Here is a 16,359-nt window from a genome sequence, read left to right on the forward strand (position 1 = left end):
AATTTTGGATTTCTTACATTTAGAAGTATAGTATAGAAATTTGTTAATGCCCGTGATTTCTTTTTATCTATCTGTAAGTAAAAATGACAACTTAATATGCTGAAATTTCGATTTAATGACTAAAATTTGGAGTTTTCAGATGTAAATTGAAATCTTGAGATATTACCTCTTTTTTTTCTTTTTAGTGGTGAACTAGCAGTGTGGATACTGAAAATTTTGGTATTGATGATACCAAGGCCATTATTGCCGATACCAATACTGATACCGATACTTTTAACTTATAAAGGCGGCTTATGAAGGCAAGAGCAGTGTGCAATGATTTATGAGATGAATCATCATGAATTTGCAAATTCTGATTTTAATGACTGTGAATTTAATTTCCACAATAATCAGTTAACACAACGAAACACACCTTTCAACTTGTCATGTATTTTGAAACTGGGTTACTTTAAGACCTGGAATGTAAATGTGCTTAAAAGCATCAGAGAACCTCTGTGCTGAGGAGGAGTTTAAGGTGCGGGAAATAACTGTCCGATGAACAGGAGACATAGGCTCATAAAAAGACATATTAAAAAAGACACAATAATGGTCAGAAATAAAAATGTCCTTAGAACAAATATAATCAATATTCAGACCCAAAGAAAAAACAAGGTCCAGTGTATGGCCTTTGTTATGTGTGGGGCCAGATACATGTTGGATAAAATGAAAAGAGTCCATGATGCTGGTAAAACCCTTAGCAAAGAGGTCGGACTGATCATCAACATGTATATTAAAATCTCCCACAAGAAGCAATTTAGACAACCTCATAGTAGAGGACAAAAAATCACTAAACTCAGCTAAAAACGAGCTGTTTGGGCCAGGAGGGCGATAACCCAACGCACAGTAAAAAGGATCCTTCTTTCCGATTTTGATAAGCTGCAGTTCAAAAGACAGAAAGTGTCCAACTTTCACTGAACGGCAGTTAAACCGGCTCCGAAATGCCACCGCGAGGCCTCCTCCACGACCAGATCCTCGAGGCTGGCAAATGACAGAGAAGCCATTTGGGCACATTTCAATAGTAGACGAATAATCCGAACCCCGTTGCCAGGTCTCAGTCAAGAACAGGAAGTCCAGATTTTTAGAAACAATAAAATCGTTAAGCACAAACGATTTATTCGTCAAAGATAAATAAAATAGACATGACAGTCAACACAAAGGTTCAGATATTTTTCATGTGCAAGTTGGAGATATATTTTTTATTTCCTAAAAAATAATTTATCAAACAGATAAATTAAGATTTGTGGCTAAACACGTTTGGCTTTTCAAAACACGTGAAACATTAAAATAAAATTAAAAGAAAGAAAGGGGACAATAAATAAATAATGCGTTTTAAGAGAAAACGTTTGTGATTTTGGTACTTCTGGGCTTCCGTAAACCCGGAAGCAGTCGTTTCACAAGCAGCTAGGGTCCCGGCGTGACTTTCACCGGGGTGTCAGCAGCACCGGGGTCATCTAAACAGGGCAATACTACGACCAAGCTGTACTCCACTGAGCTGTTGCCGAGATGAGGGTGTTAAAAGCGGGCATGTTTTTAGCTAAAACGCATCTTTCGGCGCGAGGAAGCGTCACACTTAAAAAGGTAATATTATCTAACCCGAGTCTGCTGACTTGACCTCAGTCCAGTTTGTTTCACAGTCGGTAGATCGAGTGAACTGTGATGGTTTCATATCCTCAGGTGCTCATCAACAGCTGCCGGAGCTGCTCCTCCGGTGTCTTTCCAAGCGAGAGGATCCGCAACATCGGGATCTCCGCTCACATCGACTCTGGGAAAACCACCCTGACCGAGCGCGTGCTCTACTACACCGGCAGGATAGCAGAGATCCATGAGGTGAGTCCGTTTCATCGTCTTTATCAAGCTCCTTTTTCCGTTTAGGTGAGGCTCACGAATGCTTTCCCTCACCTGCGTTGTGTAGGTGAAGGGGAAAGATGGCGTTGGAGCCACTATGGACTCCATGGAGTTGGAGAGACAACGAGGCATCACCATCCAGTCAGCTGCTACATACACCGTGTGGAAAGATCACAACATCAACATAATTGACACGCCAGGTAATTAGACATACACCTAGTAAAAATGTAACTCATTACTGTGGTACTTTGTGTAACTACAAAGTAACGTTTGCTGAGGTGAGCTGCACAGGTAGGGTAATTTAGTATTACCTGTTCATTAAATGTCAGTAAATGGTCAAAAATGAATCAATAGACTGATCCGCACTCACCCCAAAGCAGTTTTTACCTCTTGCTCTGCTACTAATGGAGGGATGGAGGTCAGGTAGTGAATCAGGAAGTGCAGAGGAAGTGAGGGCAGCTATGAAGATACTTACCTGTGTAGGTATTGAGATGTCTAGGAGAGAAGACAATGGTCCGTTTTGACCAGATTGTTTAACACAGTCTTGGAGAGTGATAGGATGCCTGAAGAAAAGAGAAGTGTATTAGTATTGATTTTCACAAAAAAGGGTGATGTGTAGAGTTGTAATAACTACAAAGAATAAAGTTGATGAGCGAGACCTTAAAGCTAGGGGAGGGAGTTGTTGACACTAGGTTAAGAACAGAGGGGATGATCAGTGAGCGCCTTAATTTTTAAAAAGAGCTCTACAGATATGATATTTGCTTTTAGAGGGTCGACAGAGAGGTATAGAGGAGGTCAGAAGGAGTTGCACTGTGTCTTGCTGGTGTGTTCTGCTGAAGAACCCAAGTGCTCTTGAGCTTCAGGGCACAAACTCATGGTCAGACATTCTCCTTCAAGATTTCTGTTGTTGTTCAAGTCGCTCCTGAAGCAGCCTCATTTCCCTATGTTTTTTGGCAAATGTGAGAAGAGTCTTTGTGCTCTTTTTGGTAAGCAGCAGTTTTCTCCTTGAACTTTCCCATGGATCTCATTTTTTCCCCAACTGCTTTCTTATTGTTGAGTCATGAACTTTGACCTTAACTGAGGCAAGTGAGGCATGCAGCTCTTTAGACATTTTTTCTGGGTTTTTTCATGACCTCCTGGATGTGTTGTCAGGGCACTCTTGGAGTTCACCACTGTTTTCTCCATTTGTGGATGATGCCTGTCATTGTAGTTCACAGGAATCCAATATAAATGGCTTTATAACCATTTCCAGACTGATAAATGTCAATGACTTTGTTTCTCAGCTTTTGACATGATGTGACATGACATGTTGCTTTTTGAGATCATTTAGCATCACTTCACTTTGTCAGACAGATTCTGTGTCAGTGATTTGTTGATTCTACAGTAGAAATTAGACTTGTTTGTGGGTAATGAAATTGAAAAGAATGTCGTTAGACAACGAGGCAGGGGATAATACATTTTCACAGCACTGATGTCATTGGTTGGTTTTCCTTCTGTCCTGATCAGTTTGTTTGAGTCACGCGGCTCAAAAAAACAAAACAAAAACACACATCCGATATCAAAATCGGTTGATATTTTTGTTTGTTTTAGCTCTCTATAAAACTGCAACAGCATCAAAATCCAGCCTTGCTCAGGCTCTTCTTTAAAGCCTTTCTAGTATTCAGGTAATATTAGGCTTTACTTTGTGTGGTTGGCCACAGAAGCCACATGAATTAAAATTAAAGTGTGCTGTAGTCTTTGCACCTTAGTGGTGTTGTAGAGTGAGGCGTGATTGTTTATTTGTAATGTACTTTAAACATTTTTGAGCACCTGAGGATCTAAAGCTGCTCACATTGTCTGTTTGGAAGTGGAAAAGTGATTCAGAGCTGATGTAGTTGTAACTTTCCTCCATCAAAAATATAACAGAGAATAAAAGTTGAAGGAACCCACGTAAAAGCCAGACATTTTTTTCTTAACAGAGTGTCAGTGGCCCCGAGTCGTCTATGTTGTAATGCATTTGTTAGCATTTCTATTATTCAATCAGAACCAGTCATGCAGTTGCGACGTCCCTGCTTTGATCATTTCTTTTCTGTCAACTGTTTAACAGCAGTAGAAATGTGAAGGGGTGTGAAGCCACATTTTCAGCACTTTCATTTTGAGTGCGTGTGAACTCGATGTGCCTCACAGGTCACGTGGACTTCACCATCGAGGTGGAGCGTGCGCTGCGCGTGCTGGATGGAGCCGTGCTGGTTCTGTGCGCGGTGGGAGGCGTCCAGTGTCAAACCATGACGGTAAACAGACAAATGAAACGCTACAGCGTCCCCTTCCTCACCTTCATCAACAAGCTGGACCGAATGGGCGCCAACCCCGGACGAGCCCTGCAGCAGATGAGGTACGGTTTGTACACACACGTCACACAGAGAGAACAGTCAGACGCATCAGCATGTTTGATGTTACACCACAGGGCTGAGGACTGAAGAATAACGTGTATGGACTGGATGGGCAAACAGCTTTGAAAGGCTTTGAGACGTCGGTAGAAAAACTGAGGAGAGATTAGTTCTGCCACCTTTACAACCTACGCAAAATTGAAGCATAAACAACTTATCTGAAACCACATCTTGACCTGGTGTGCATAACAAGCATAAACGCACAGTATGCTCATGGTGAGAGCTTGCTTTAAAGACAAGTTCAGGAGCTGATGATCACCTTTACTAGCTCTAAAGAGATATATTTAAGGAGTAGCTGACTTCCTAAGGTCTCACTTGCATAGGCCCATGTTCTCCAAAATGAATGTCCTCTTCAGGCACCATGATTGGTGCTTTAAGCAGTTTTTAACTGGATAATAATACAGATTAGGTGATAATTGTATTAACTTATCAGCAATGTGTGTATTTAACATTTGCATTACCAAACCATGTGACTTAATTCTATTTATACTTTTAAGATATCAGCTGAGGGGCCACAGTGACCTTCTTCAAGCTGGACCTGGGTGCCTTTAAATTATGTATTATAGGTTGCAGTTTAAAAAACAAAATCATAAACTCCCTAAATCCATAGAGGTAACTTGAAAGTGATCAAACACACTGTAATTGCACTTTTATTTTTAACTCCATGTTTCAGTCTTCGGATCTTTAGCAAGAAGAATCCCTTGAGAAAATATAGACCAGTCCTTGTATCTCAGCTTTTTCATGTCTGCCAGTCTGACAGTGTTAAGTGTTTCATTAATGCAGCAAACACAAAGACTAACTTGTTAATCAATAACACAGCTTGTAAATGCAATAAAACAAATATATTTAACCCATTACCCACATTGCACACTAGATTGCAGTGTAGTAATCAATATTTTTCCCCTGTCTGTTTGCACATTTGGTGTATTCAATGTTTCTTTTACTGGACTTTTCTTATTTTATTAGTTTGCATGAAATCAAAGAGCAGTAAAATGTGAGAATATACAGAAGCTCTTTATGTTCTTGCAGTAAGCAGCTGTGTCTTTCTTTTTTTGGATTTTTTTGCAGTTTTAAAGAAACTTTTTACTTTTTTTAAGATCCAAACTGAACCACAACGCAGCGTTTGTGAACATCCCCATCGGGATGGAGGGGAACATGCGTGGCATCATTGACCTCATAGAGGAGCGGAGCATGTATTTCGAAGGACAGTTTGGGTAAGATGAATTTATGTGTAAATGGGTGTTTTTTATTTTCCCTCTGCCATGAATTAGACTTAAGGTCAGCAAGGCTCGCAAAATTTCAAAATCTCTGGTAGCCCTTCGGGCAGGCATTCTTCAGTTTTTGGTAGCCCAAAATAAATTTAAGTAGCCCGAATAAAAAAGAAATCAATTTTTTTATGTTTTGTTTCCGTTACAATATTATACATTAAAGTATAATATTGCAACAGAAACAAAAATTAATCAAAAAAATTGTTAAAATGCAAATCACAACAACTGTATAAAAATTACAACCATCAACTCAAATACTTGGTTCAAATTGAACAGAAATTTCTATGAAGAATTTCTTGTAAGAACTGTGTAGAACATGAATCAGTCTGTGTCAGATCCTGAATCTGAAATTTCCAATGAAGTCACAGGTAAGAGGCAAGTGGAACCAAGATCGAGGCCATTTGCTTTTTGAAGTTTGCAAAGACTGCTAAATTTTGCCAGTGGTAGTTCACTCTTTGCAATATAGCACGCTGTTCTAAACAGCTTTTTCAGGAGTTCTTGTTGTGCTTGATTTATTTTTAGTATGTTTTTTTGCAATTGCTGTTTGTTCTGGGAAAGATACTGCAGACTGGGCAATAATGCATTTCTTGCATTTCTCATGGGTTCTGATGGGGTCTTTCTTAAAATTACTGGTCCCAGTAACAAAGGCGCTTGTCGACTCAGAAATCAAATGAAACTCACAACACGCCTGGCAGAACATCATGTTATTTAGCTTGTCATATTCCAGCCACAGAAATTCTTTTGTCCATGAAACCAAAAAAGCTGCGCTTTCTTTTTGCCTCATAGTCTGATTTGTCATAACTTTTCCGTTTTGTGGTAGGCTTTTCTTTGGCTGCCCCTTCTTCACCCTGACCTGTCTTATTTGGCTGAGCAGAACTAAAATACCAGCGTAAATCCTGCTGCTTTTACACACGTACTTACATAACGGTCAGCGATTCTTTGCGCACTCAACCTCTCACACGTTTAAGCTTGCTGCGAGAGATTTCACTTGTCGCGTTTGAATAGTAAGCTAATGAGTGATAAGACGATGTCAGAGGAATTGGTGCGCAATTAATCGTCACTCACCAATCAGTGCTGCTGCTCTCTGCACACCGTTCGCGCAATTGCAAAATGAAAGTGAAAGCAAAAAACAAGCGCAAATTCAAACGCGATTTCAATATGTCACATATTGACAGTGGCTCATCGATGCCAATGACATAATTACTCAACTACATTGGCGAAAGAATGCAAAAGCATAGACATATATTTTCCTTCCTATGATAGCCCGACGGGCAGGGCTGAGTTAGATTTTGGTAGCCCGACTGGAAAAATCGCTAGCGATTTTGCGAGCCCTGGTCAGCTATTGTACAATTAAACTGTTGCGATCTGCATCAGTCCCATAGAAACCGTGGCTAAGACCAAGTTTCCTTATGAGTCTGATCTGTATAAAATATTTAAAGCTGCGTCGTGCTTCCTGCAGGCAAACTATGCGCTATGATGAGATCCCGGCAGATTTTCGAGCTGAGGCCGCAGACCGCAGGCAGGAACTGGTGGAGTGTGTCGCCAATGCTGATGAAATCTTGGGAGAGATGTTCCTGGAGGAAAAAATTCCAACCAAAGATGATCTGAAGGTTTGAGAGACCAGTTTGTGTGAAATCTAACAGTGTCAACTAAACTCCAACAAAAACAAAAAAACAAGAAAAATCCTCAATTAAACCCGCTGGTATCTGAGGTATAGTCACTGGTTATTTGGTCATTTCATTAGGTATGTCTGTTCAACTGTTCGTTAATCTAAATATCTAATCAGCCAATCACATGGCAGCAACTCAGTGCATTAGGCATGTAGACAGGGTCAAGACGACCTGCTGAAGTTCAAGATGAGCATCGGACTGGGGAACAAAGGTGATTTAAGTGACTCTGGATGTGGTATGGGTGTTGATACCAGCTTGGTTTCAGAAGCTGCTGATCTCCTGGGTTTTTCCTGCACAACCATCTCTAGAGTTTACAGAGAATAGTCAGAAAAGGAGAAAACATCCAGTGAGCAGCAATCGTCTGTGTGTAAATGCCTTGTTGATCACATAGGTAAAAGATCAGTAGGGCAACAATAACTTAAATAACCACTTGTTATAACCAAGAAATGCAGATAATGAATGTACATCACATTGAACCTTGTAGCAGATGGGTTACAGCAGCAGAAGTCTGCAACTGACGGTACAACTTACATGAAAAAAGGTGCTGTGGTCTGAGGACTGTTTCTGCTGTGCTCTTTATGACCACTGTGCACCAATCTTCCAGCAGGATAACACATCATGTCACAAAGCTCAAATCATCTCAAACTGGTTTCTTGAACATGACAATTAGTTCATTGTACTCAAATGAACACCACAGGTCGCCGGATCTCAACCTAGTAGAACACCTTTGCGATGTGGTGGAACATGAAATTCACATCATGGATGTGCAGCTGATAAATCTGCAGCAACATTGCGATCCTCTCATGTCAACATGGATGAAAATACCTCAGGAATGTTTCCTGTGTCGTAAAGAATTAAGGCAAAAAGTAGGTCCAACCCAGTATTGTCAAGGTGTACCTAATAAAGTGACCGGTGATTGTATTTCAGACTTGATACAAGTGGTGGCGATCCAAAGAAGCAAACATATCTGAGAGTCAGTTTTGATCAGTCCTGAAATACCAATTTGGCATCACCAGTTTGTATAGAAATCCTGAAAATCATTCAGAATTTTCACATCCAAATTTTGAGATTAACATTTCACATCAGCGAAGAGCTAAAGCCGTTTGTCTCAATCAGTTTTCACCTCACTGCCTTCCAGGCAGCAATCCGCCGGGCTACGGTGCAGCGTCTCTTCACCCCAGTGTTGGTGGGCACAGCGCTGAAGAACAAAGGTGTCCAGCCTCTACTGGACGCCGTCCTGGATTACCTGCCCAACCCCAGTGAAGTCAAAAACTACGCCATCCTCAATGAAGAGTGAGTATGAAGAGGAACGTCAGTTTGCATGCAAAGTGTCCTGAAACTGTAGATTTAAATCAAAATCAGATTAAAAGTTGTTTTTTTTTTCCACTAACATTGGCGGGTTTTTCCACTCTGTTAGAGATTCCACTGAAAACAAAAAGATTCAAATGGACCCAACGAGAGACTCTGCAAACCCCTACGTTGGTCTGGCTTTCAAACTGGAGGTGATTCAGTTTGACAGAGAGCATCTGTTCTGTCTCATGTCCTCGTGATCTCTCTATTTCTGCACATTTGTGCAGTAGAAATACTTCAGTTTGTCATGTCCTGCTATTTCCTGTCTTTCAGGCCGGGAGGTTTGGTCAGCTGACGTACATACGAGTGTATCAAGGCTGTCTGAAGAAGGGAGAATATATTTACAACACACGCACAAGCAAGAAAGTCAGAGTTCAGAGGCTCGTGCGTCTTCATGCTGATCAGATGGAGGTAAGAGCAAACCAGCGTTGCATCAGCAGGCTGTGAGAGGTCACAGTTTTCCATCTGTGGTTTGCACATTAAACAGCAGAGCAGCATGACTGGTCAGAAAGATTGGGTTTCTCTTTTTGGCTTTAATCAAGTGTGTAGATATCAACCACATCCCCTGTGACACCAAAACAACATGTTTGCACCCATCTTCTCTCAAAACAAGATGTGAAACTGTTTTTTAGTCAATCCTATCATCATTTTTAAAAACAATCATCCTGCTTTTTGTGCTCTCTCTCTGCTTTGAAAGGATGTGGATGAGGTTTATGCGGGAGATATCTGTGCCCTGTTTGGAATCGACTGTGCCAGCGGAGACACTTTCACATCCAAGACAACTGCTGACCTGTCCATGGTAAGAAGCAAAGGACACCCGAAAGACAAAGAAACCTGCTTCTTTTTAAAGTGTTTTTGTGCCTCATGAGAAGCATCTTCATTTGATGTAAATTTTTATCACCCACAGGAGTCCATTCACATCCCTGAACCTGTCATTTCCATGGCGATGAAGCCAGCCAACAAGGTAAAAATACTCGTTTAACCTGAAAGAAGTGCCTTTTATTATAACTCTAGTCTTAAATCCACCTCTTTGTCACTCCCCCTTATTATTAATTCCTCTCGTGCGACTGAACAGAACGACCTGGATAAATTCTCTAAAGGAATCAACCGTTTTACCAGAGAAGACCCGACGTTTAGAGTGCATTATGACACTGAGAGCAAAGAAACCATCATCTCAGGCATGGGCGAGCTGCATCTGGAAATCTACTCACAGGTACTCACTTAGACAGGTTGCACGTTTCATGGGACATCTCATCAAATCCATTATATAACGTGGGGATAATTATTTCATCTCCCTGCTGAATCTGTAAGTTTGCTCACTTAAAAAGAAACAAACAGGCTTGGATTGGTCTTGTAGTCCATTCCAGCCTCGTGCAGGTCCACACTCTTCTCCCTGTTGTGCATTGGAAAGAAACTGATTGTGTGGACAGGTGTGCTTTAAACACACAAGTTGATATCAGGAGTCTGTAACTAATTGATTGTAATCTGTGTGCCCAGTTTGGATGAAGGGGATCGAATACTTGTTTCGCTCAAGGACATTCAAATTAATTTCTAATGTTTATGTAACAGATTTGTGATCTTCTGTCTCTCTACTTTAGAAACTACTAGAAAAATTAGGCTGTTAATTTCTTTGTGAGCAAACTAACAAATTCAGTGAGGGAATCAAATAATTTAGTGAGTGTCTTTGGCCTTACCGGCGTTGCTTTATCTCAGGCTAATTTTGGAGTTTGGAGTAAAGTACTTCAGTAGTATTTCCATGAAGGCTTTAATTCTGCAAATTAACAGATCTCTGTTCTGAGTAACCTTTATGATCTAATCCAAGTTTATTTTTGCTCTTCTTTTTCTCTCAGAGGATGGAGAGGGAATACAACTGCCCCTGTGTGATGGGAAAACCCAAAGTAGCTTTCAGAGAGACGATCACCAGTCCCGTACCGTACGTCCTGATAGTCTTTGTCCTTACGCGCACACACACAAAATACTTTGTCATTGTAAACAGTTTATTTAAGCTAAAATAGACCAAACACAGACATTTAAAACAATTTCAGTATATCATATACTTATGAGTTAAACAAGCATTTAAGAGTGTAAATTCTAGGTTTCAGCAGTAGATCTGTGCCTAGTGCTTGTAGCGTCATCATAAAAAAAAAAAAAAAAAAAACAACAACAAAAAAACCCATTTATGCGCCAATATTTGACCCCACAAGATATGGTCTTGGCTGTGTGACGAACACCCACAGATTAGTTAGTCTTTGGAGATTTTCCCCTTTCATGGCGGTGAGGCAGCCGCTTCATCTGCACCACTTTAACCCCCTCTGCAGGAGACCAGGTAAACAGCATCTTCCAGTGAATGATTTCCTGTATCGGCACAGAAAAATGTCAGATCAGCAAGATCTCTGGATGCAAAAATGTGGCTCAGATTGAATAGCAAAGTTTAGCGTGAGTGCAGATCAGTAAAGTGCATGTTTAATTTACTCCAACACACCACGAGTAACAAATCGATTAGGGTTATAAAAACTGTCTTATTTTAGCATTTCAGGCTTTTTAAAGACATTTTTTAGCCAAGTGTCTACCTGGGACACCATTTCATGCAGCAGTGTGTGACAGTCAAACTCCAGGTGGTCCTCCTCAGTTGTCTGTAGGAAACAAAAAGAGTCCAGTAGGAATTTTAAAGGCTTAATACATTTGTTTATATGGCCGACATAACCTGTCTTGTTTTACCACATTAAGGACTTTTATTGACAATCTGTACGTATTCAGTAAATCGTGCAGACATGGGGCTTAAAGGGGGGGGGGATGATCAATTTCTTATAATACGCTCATATTTAAATTTTTGTAAAGTACCTACCAGCTGGGTGATGTTGGCCACCTGAGCCACGTTGTACAGAGTGTTTTCAGTGGATTCATTCAGCATGATGAAGCTGGAGGCCAGAATGCCCAGATGCCAAAAAGGCATCATGTCGGGCTCGATGTGACCGTGGCTGTCTGAGGGAAGTTTAGAGTTCTCAGTTACGTCTCATTTCTCAAGCGTCCTGCGTTCATGATGACAGCACTTGTGTTGTCAATGTTTAGAGGAACACCGCAGCACCGACAGTGTTGAAATGTCTGAACGCAACTGTTGTGCAATATCTGACTTTCAGTGTTGATTGGGTGGAACTGCAGTAGCTTGCACAGTTAAGCATGTTTTATTGGACTTACCTGGTAAGTACTGTGCAGACATCAGGGTTTGGTTGGTCTTGTATTCTTGGTATAGAGCCTCTTCTTGAGCTTTAACGTCAATTTTAAGGAGCTCCTCACAAGGGGCTTTGACTTCAGGTGGCTGTTGCCCTTTTCCTTTTGGAAAGAAAACCTCTGCAGAGCAAGTCTGTGTAGTCTGAGGGAGTTAACCAAAACAAAGTTAGCAAAAAACGAATAGTAAAGGCATTCTTAGTGAGCAAGAAATGGGAGTGGATGTAGCCCAGATGAGTCGAGGTTGCGCCACACCATCATACAAGCTAACATAAGCCTCCTTTTATAGGCTGTTTAGTCATTCTTGTCAGACCTGCTCACACTAAGCCAGACGCTGTGAGATTGTTTACCATACCTAAGATTTATTTGTAGGGTCTTTCAACAGGCAGCAGCAAACACAGATAACTCTTGTTATCTTTGGGAGTGGATGAAGACATTTATTCAGATTACCTCCACCCTATTTGAGAGGTTGATCATTACTCTTTGTGGTTCTTAAGAAGCTGCAGCTGCACCCCCCCCCTCCACCATTATGTATTCTTTCCTCACATTGTGGTTAAAAGAAAAAGAGAAAAAAAGAAAGTCCTACATTGCTTATGATATCTGTCACCGAGAGCTCCAGCTGATACTTTCTTCCAGAGTCTGCCACATCCTGAAAGAAAAATTGGAAATTCAAGTTGTTTTTTTTTTGTTTTTGTTTTTTTTATTTACAGTGGCATATTCACATATTTCAGTGTTGAAGTTCAGCTGACCTCTGCGTTCCCACTGTGGACGGTCTGCTCTCCGATCAGCCTGAATGGTGAACCGTACCGGGTGTTGAGGTAGTGTTGGACCACCTGAGCTGCCCTCCGAGCAGGGTAGTGATTTGGGTTCAGCTCGCCAGTTGCCATCACATCCTCCTCGGCTCCCTCCTCTGTCCGTGCCTTTATCTGTGGGTGGAAAGTGGAGGGAGAGGGAAAAAGAGTGAATGAGAACAGAAGATGGTTATTGTGCAGGGCTTCCAGTTCCTGGAGGACTTTGATCTTTAGGTGTGAGCAGCTATGTAGACAAACACAGCTTTGCACACAACAGCCACTGAGCAATACAGGAAAGAAACAATGTGTTTTCTTACAGGGTGAAGTGATACGCAGCTGTGAAGTATCCCAAACTGAATTAAAGTGGGGAGTGAATCTCTGCCAACTGGAATGTTTTTTTCCCCCCCCCACAGTCGGTGTTCCGAGTCAGCTGCTCCTCGCGCAAATGGAAAGATAACTTCCCACTTCCTCCCACAGTGGAGTTCACTGAGGACTGCCCCTTTTTAAAGAGACAGAGCCCTTTTTAACACTTCCTCCTGACTTTAAAAAAAAAAAAAAAAAAAAAAAGCAGCGCTTTACAGCAGCGGTCCCCAACCCCCGGGCCTCGGACCCGTACCGGTCCGTGAGTCGTTTGGTACCGGGCCGCGAGAGTTGAGGCTCAGGTGTGAAATGTATGGTTTTCAGGGTTTTTAAAATCGGTTTTCAGAGTTATTTTGTTTCGGTTTTCCTGGGTCTTTTCACGTGTGTTATGAATAAATCTTTTTTTTTGGTACCGGTACTAGTTTTATTTTGTTGTATTCATCCGCGACACCTTAAAGGCCGGTCCGTGAAAATATTGTCGGGCACAAACCGGTCCGTGGCGCAAAAAAGGTTGGAGACCGCTGCTTTACAGCAAACAGACCTCTGGAAATGTTTGCAACTTAGTAAAGTAGGTCAAATTTGGTTATATAGTAATGGAGAGTTTCAGCTTCAGTTAAAATATGAAGGAAATGTTCACATTTTAGTGGATAGAGCTGGAGCTTAAGTATACTGGGTATTGGTACAATCTTATATTTGGAGTAAATTAAAGATCCCAACAGACATATTTATAAAAATGCAATTTCATCAATCATCAGAAGTACTGAATAGTTAAAGTTACATCTCATCTTTCCTCATTAAAACAGCCTAGGATATGCAAATACTTTGTCATAAACCCAAAATAAAACTGTTTAAACATTGCAGTACTTAAACCTACTTTAGTTTCTTAAGAGTATTCTTGGTTATGTTGGTTCTTTGATTTGATTGGTGCATACATTTGGATCATCTACTTCCTGTTGTGTTGCTCTATGTTAACAAGTGGTCCCCCCACTCTCTCGTAGATTTGACTTCACCCATAAGAAGCAGAGTGGCGGCTCCGGGCAGTACGGTAAAGTCATCGGGGTCCTCGAGCCTCTCGAGTCAGACCATTACACCAAACTGGAGTTTGAAGATCAAACTGTTGGAACCAACGTCCCAAAGCAGTTTGTGCCAGCTGTTGAAAAGGCATGCAAACACTTTCACGTGGTCTCACAGAATAAGTTTTAAACACAAGTGGAAGCGATTCCAAATTTAAAGTCTCGATTTTCTCCCTCCTTCCCCCATCGTGCTGCAGGGCTTCAAGGACGCCTGTGAGAAGGGCCCTCTGAGCGGGCACAAGATCTCAGGAGTCAGATTCCTCCTGGAAGACGGAGCGCACCACATGGTCGACTCCAATGAGATCTCCTTTATCCGCGCAGGAGAGGGCGCTCTAAAACAAGGTGAGGACGCCCTTCTGTTTGTTTTTTCCATTTGTGTCTGATTCAGCTGAAAAATATCTGGTTTATGTTGCCGCTGGGTTCACCGCTTTCTCCACAGCTATGGAAAAGGCCAACGCAGTCATCCTGGAGCCAATCATGTCTGTGGAAGTCGTTGCACCCCAGGAGTTTCAAGGAGCCGTCATTGCTGGAGTAAACCGCCGTCACGGCGTCATCACAGGACAGGATGGGGGTGAAGGATACTTCACTCTTTATGCTGATGTAAGTCCAGTAAATATAAACATACAGTGCTTATCTCCAGTTTCACCTGCTTTCTCGTCCTCCTTTAACTCAAATGTCATCCTGTTTGTTCCAAACAGATCCCACTAAATGACATGTTTGGTTACGCCACAGAGCTGCGCTCTTGTACTGAGGTAAGTTCAAAAACATACAAAACCTGACAGTCAGGTAATGTTGAGGAATGAGTTCAATTAAAGTTTGTTTTTCAAATGATATTATAGACCATATGCAAGGTGTTTAATATGAGGTAAAGCCTCCTGTGGATGTGGTGAAAGTGGTCACCCGTCTGTGTAAAGACTGTATAAGTATTCAATCTGTTGTCAAAGAACTGCCCTCCATTTTTGGACATTTGCAGCGGTTGCGTTTGCCTCTGATAAGCATGCTGATCCTGCATGTCCCAGTCATCCTCGACAGGAAACTTGTTACAACATAATGCTGGTCAAGGAAGCATCTGGATATGCTCCTCATCCAGGAGGGCCTGCCCTACTCTGGCAGCGTGGAGGGGTGGGGGACATCTTTCTGCTGAACCAGCTGCAGGGTGGGGTACTGCCATAACAATGATTGGAAATGTGACAGGACGTCTGTCCAGTCACATTTCCATCAAGAACAATCAGATCAGAGCTGGTGCTCTAAGCAGAGGCTTGAACACGCATGTATGACATGTATGACAGTATGCAGTCTGCTGAAGCCTCTGCCTGCTATGTAGCCCATTTGTGCTACTTTGATAGCCCACAGCTGGAGTTCACAGTAAAAACTGGAGGCTTCTCGGATGAGTGCGTCAAGTGTGTTGATCAGGTCCTGGATTTTGGCAACTAAATATGGTTCAAAGAATTTTTAGCGAGAAAGATTAGATGGATTGGAGATGTGCAAGGACAAAAATAGAGGAAATTCTTGAAATCAGACATGGTTTGTAGAAGAAGACAGCTGAATTGCTAACATGTTGTGTCATTGTTTATTCAGGGGAAAGGAGAGTACACCATGGAGTACAGCAGATATCAGCCCTGCCTGCCCGCCACACAAGAAGAACTCATCCACAAATACTTGGAGGCTACAGGACAGCTGCCAGCGAAGAAGAACAAGTGGAAGAGCTGAACTCATCCTCAACCACGGCTCTACACAAAAACAAGATTTTACTTTCCTTTAGTTGTTTAATCCCCCCCTCCTAATGTCTGCGTCACGTGGAAAGACTGTTTATTACCTGCATTTTAGCAACAGTTAAGTCTGCAGGCAGCGTTTAAGCTCAGAGTTTTGACTTGAGCTTATAATGGCTTTTGTACTATGTACAGAAAGGTCTTTATGTTATAATGATTGCAACAAAGAGAACCTTCAAATGTACTTGCATGAGTCTGTGTGTCAGTCATTGCACAATAACATCTTAGAAACATTTCATCCCTCCCTTCAAATCCAGCTACTAAGCAACACAAACCACAGCACAACAGTCGTCCACCGGGTTGCTCCTCACCTGCTCAGATCCATCCGCCGTCTCAGGTGTGCTGTTGGGATGAGCTGACGTGTCCGCTGAGGCAGTCGGAGGGCTGATTGTCACGTCGGGAATCCCACTTACTCCCATTAACACAGCCAGAACGACGACGAGCCTCATTATTTCAAACGGGACGCTGGGAGAAAACCAGTAACGACTTCAGTGGAAGAGCGCAGGCGGGGAAATGACTATCCTGTGAGAGTGGAGTTATGTA

The 16,359-nt window shown here is 41.9% G+C and overlaps 2 protein-coding genes across 3 annotated transcripts; one reads left to right on the plus strand and one right to left on the minus strand.

The window, feature by feature from the left end:
* The first annotated feature begins 1,352 nt into the window (after positions 1 to 1,352).
* On the plus strand, positions 1,353 to 16,000 carry gfm1 (G elongation factor, mitochondrial 1). Its single transcript, XM_084951920.1, has 18 exons — positions 1,353 to 1,617; positions 1,714 to 1,866; positions 1,952 to 2,084; positions 4,051 to 4,255; positions 5,408 to 5,524; positions 7,038 to 7,188; positions 8,387 to 8,541; positions 8,666 to 8,750; positions 8,872 to 9,009; positions 9,296 to 9,397; positions 9,506 to 9,562; positions 9,674 to 9,811; positions 10,449 to 10,531; positions 13,973 to 14,135; positions 14,245 to 14,389; positions 14,487 to 14,647; positions 14,746 to 14,799; positions 15,626 to 16,000. The coding sequence occupies exons 1-18, from the start codon at positions 1,543 to 1,545 to the stop codon at positions 15,755 to 15,757; spliced, it is 2,247 nt and encodes a 748-aa protein (XP_084808046.1). The 5' UTR covers positions 1,353 to 1,542; the 3' UTR covers positions 15,758 to 16,000.
* Positions 10,578 to 16,265, minus strand: lxn (latexin). 2 transcript variants are annotated; one of them, XM_084951931.1, is made up of 7 exons: positions 16,128 to 16,265; positions 12,573 to 12,749; positions 12,410 to 12,472; positions 11,794 to 11,968; positions 11,444 to 11,580; positions 11,169 to 11,231; positions 10,578 to 10,953 (listed from the first exon to the last, which is right to left on the minus strand). In XM_084951931.1, the coding sequence occupies exons 1-7, from the start codon at positions 16,263 to 16,265 to the stop codon at positions 10,837 to 10,839; spliced, it is 870 nt and encodes a 289-aa protein (XP_084808057.1). In that variant the 3' UTR covers positions 10,578 to 10,836. The 2 variants fall into 2 exon arrangements, with proteins under 2 accessions (XP_084808057.1, XP_084808058.1); XM_084951932.1 differs by lacking the exon at positions 16,128 to 16,265 and adding an exon at positions 12,932 to 13,064.
* Between the last annotated feature and the right edge of the window lie 94 nt (positions 16,266 to 16,359).

The sequence above is a fragment of the Perissodus microlepis genome, chromosome 14 (genome assembly GCF_051167445.1).
Source record: "Perissodus microlepis isolate ML-2025 ecotype Zambia chromosome 14, ASM5116744v1, whole genome shotgun sequence".
In the NCBI taxonomy this organism is placed as follows: domain Eukaryota; kingdom Metazoa; phylum Chordata; class Actinopteri; order Cichliformes; family Cichlidae; genus Perissodus; species Perissodus microlepis.

Excerpts from the sequence above, each read along its gene's own strand:
- lxn (XM_084951931.1), bottom strand. The coding sequence starts at position 16,265 with ATGAGGCTCGTCGTCGTTCTGGCTGTGTTAATGGGAGTAAGTGGGATT. Across the intron at positions 12,473-12,572 it reads TCCACAGTGGGAACGCAGAG|GATGTGGCAGACTCTGGAAG; the intron begins GTCAGCTGAACT and ends TTTTTCTTTCAG. Across the intron at positions 11,969-12,409 it reads TGACAGATATCATAAGCAAT|ACTACACAGACTTGCTCTGC; the intron begins GTAGGACTTTCT and ends TAACTCCCTCAG.
- gfm1 (XM_084951920.1), top strand. The coding sequence starts at position 1,543 with ATGAGGGTGTTAAAAGCGGGCATGTTTTTAGCTAAAACGCATCTTTCG. Across the intron at positions 8,542-8,665 it reads TACGCCATCCTCAATGAAGA|AGATTCCACTGAAAACAAAA; the intron begins GTGAGTATGAAG and ends CCACTCTGTTAG. Across the intron at positions 9,812-10,448 it reads ATCTGGAAATCTACTCACAG|AGGATGGAGAGGGAATACAA; the intron begins GTACTCACTTAG and ends TTTTTCTCTCAG.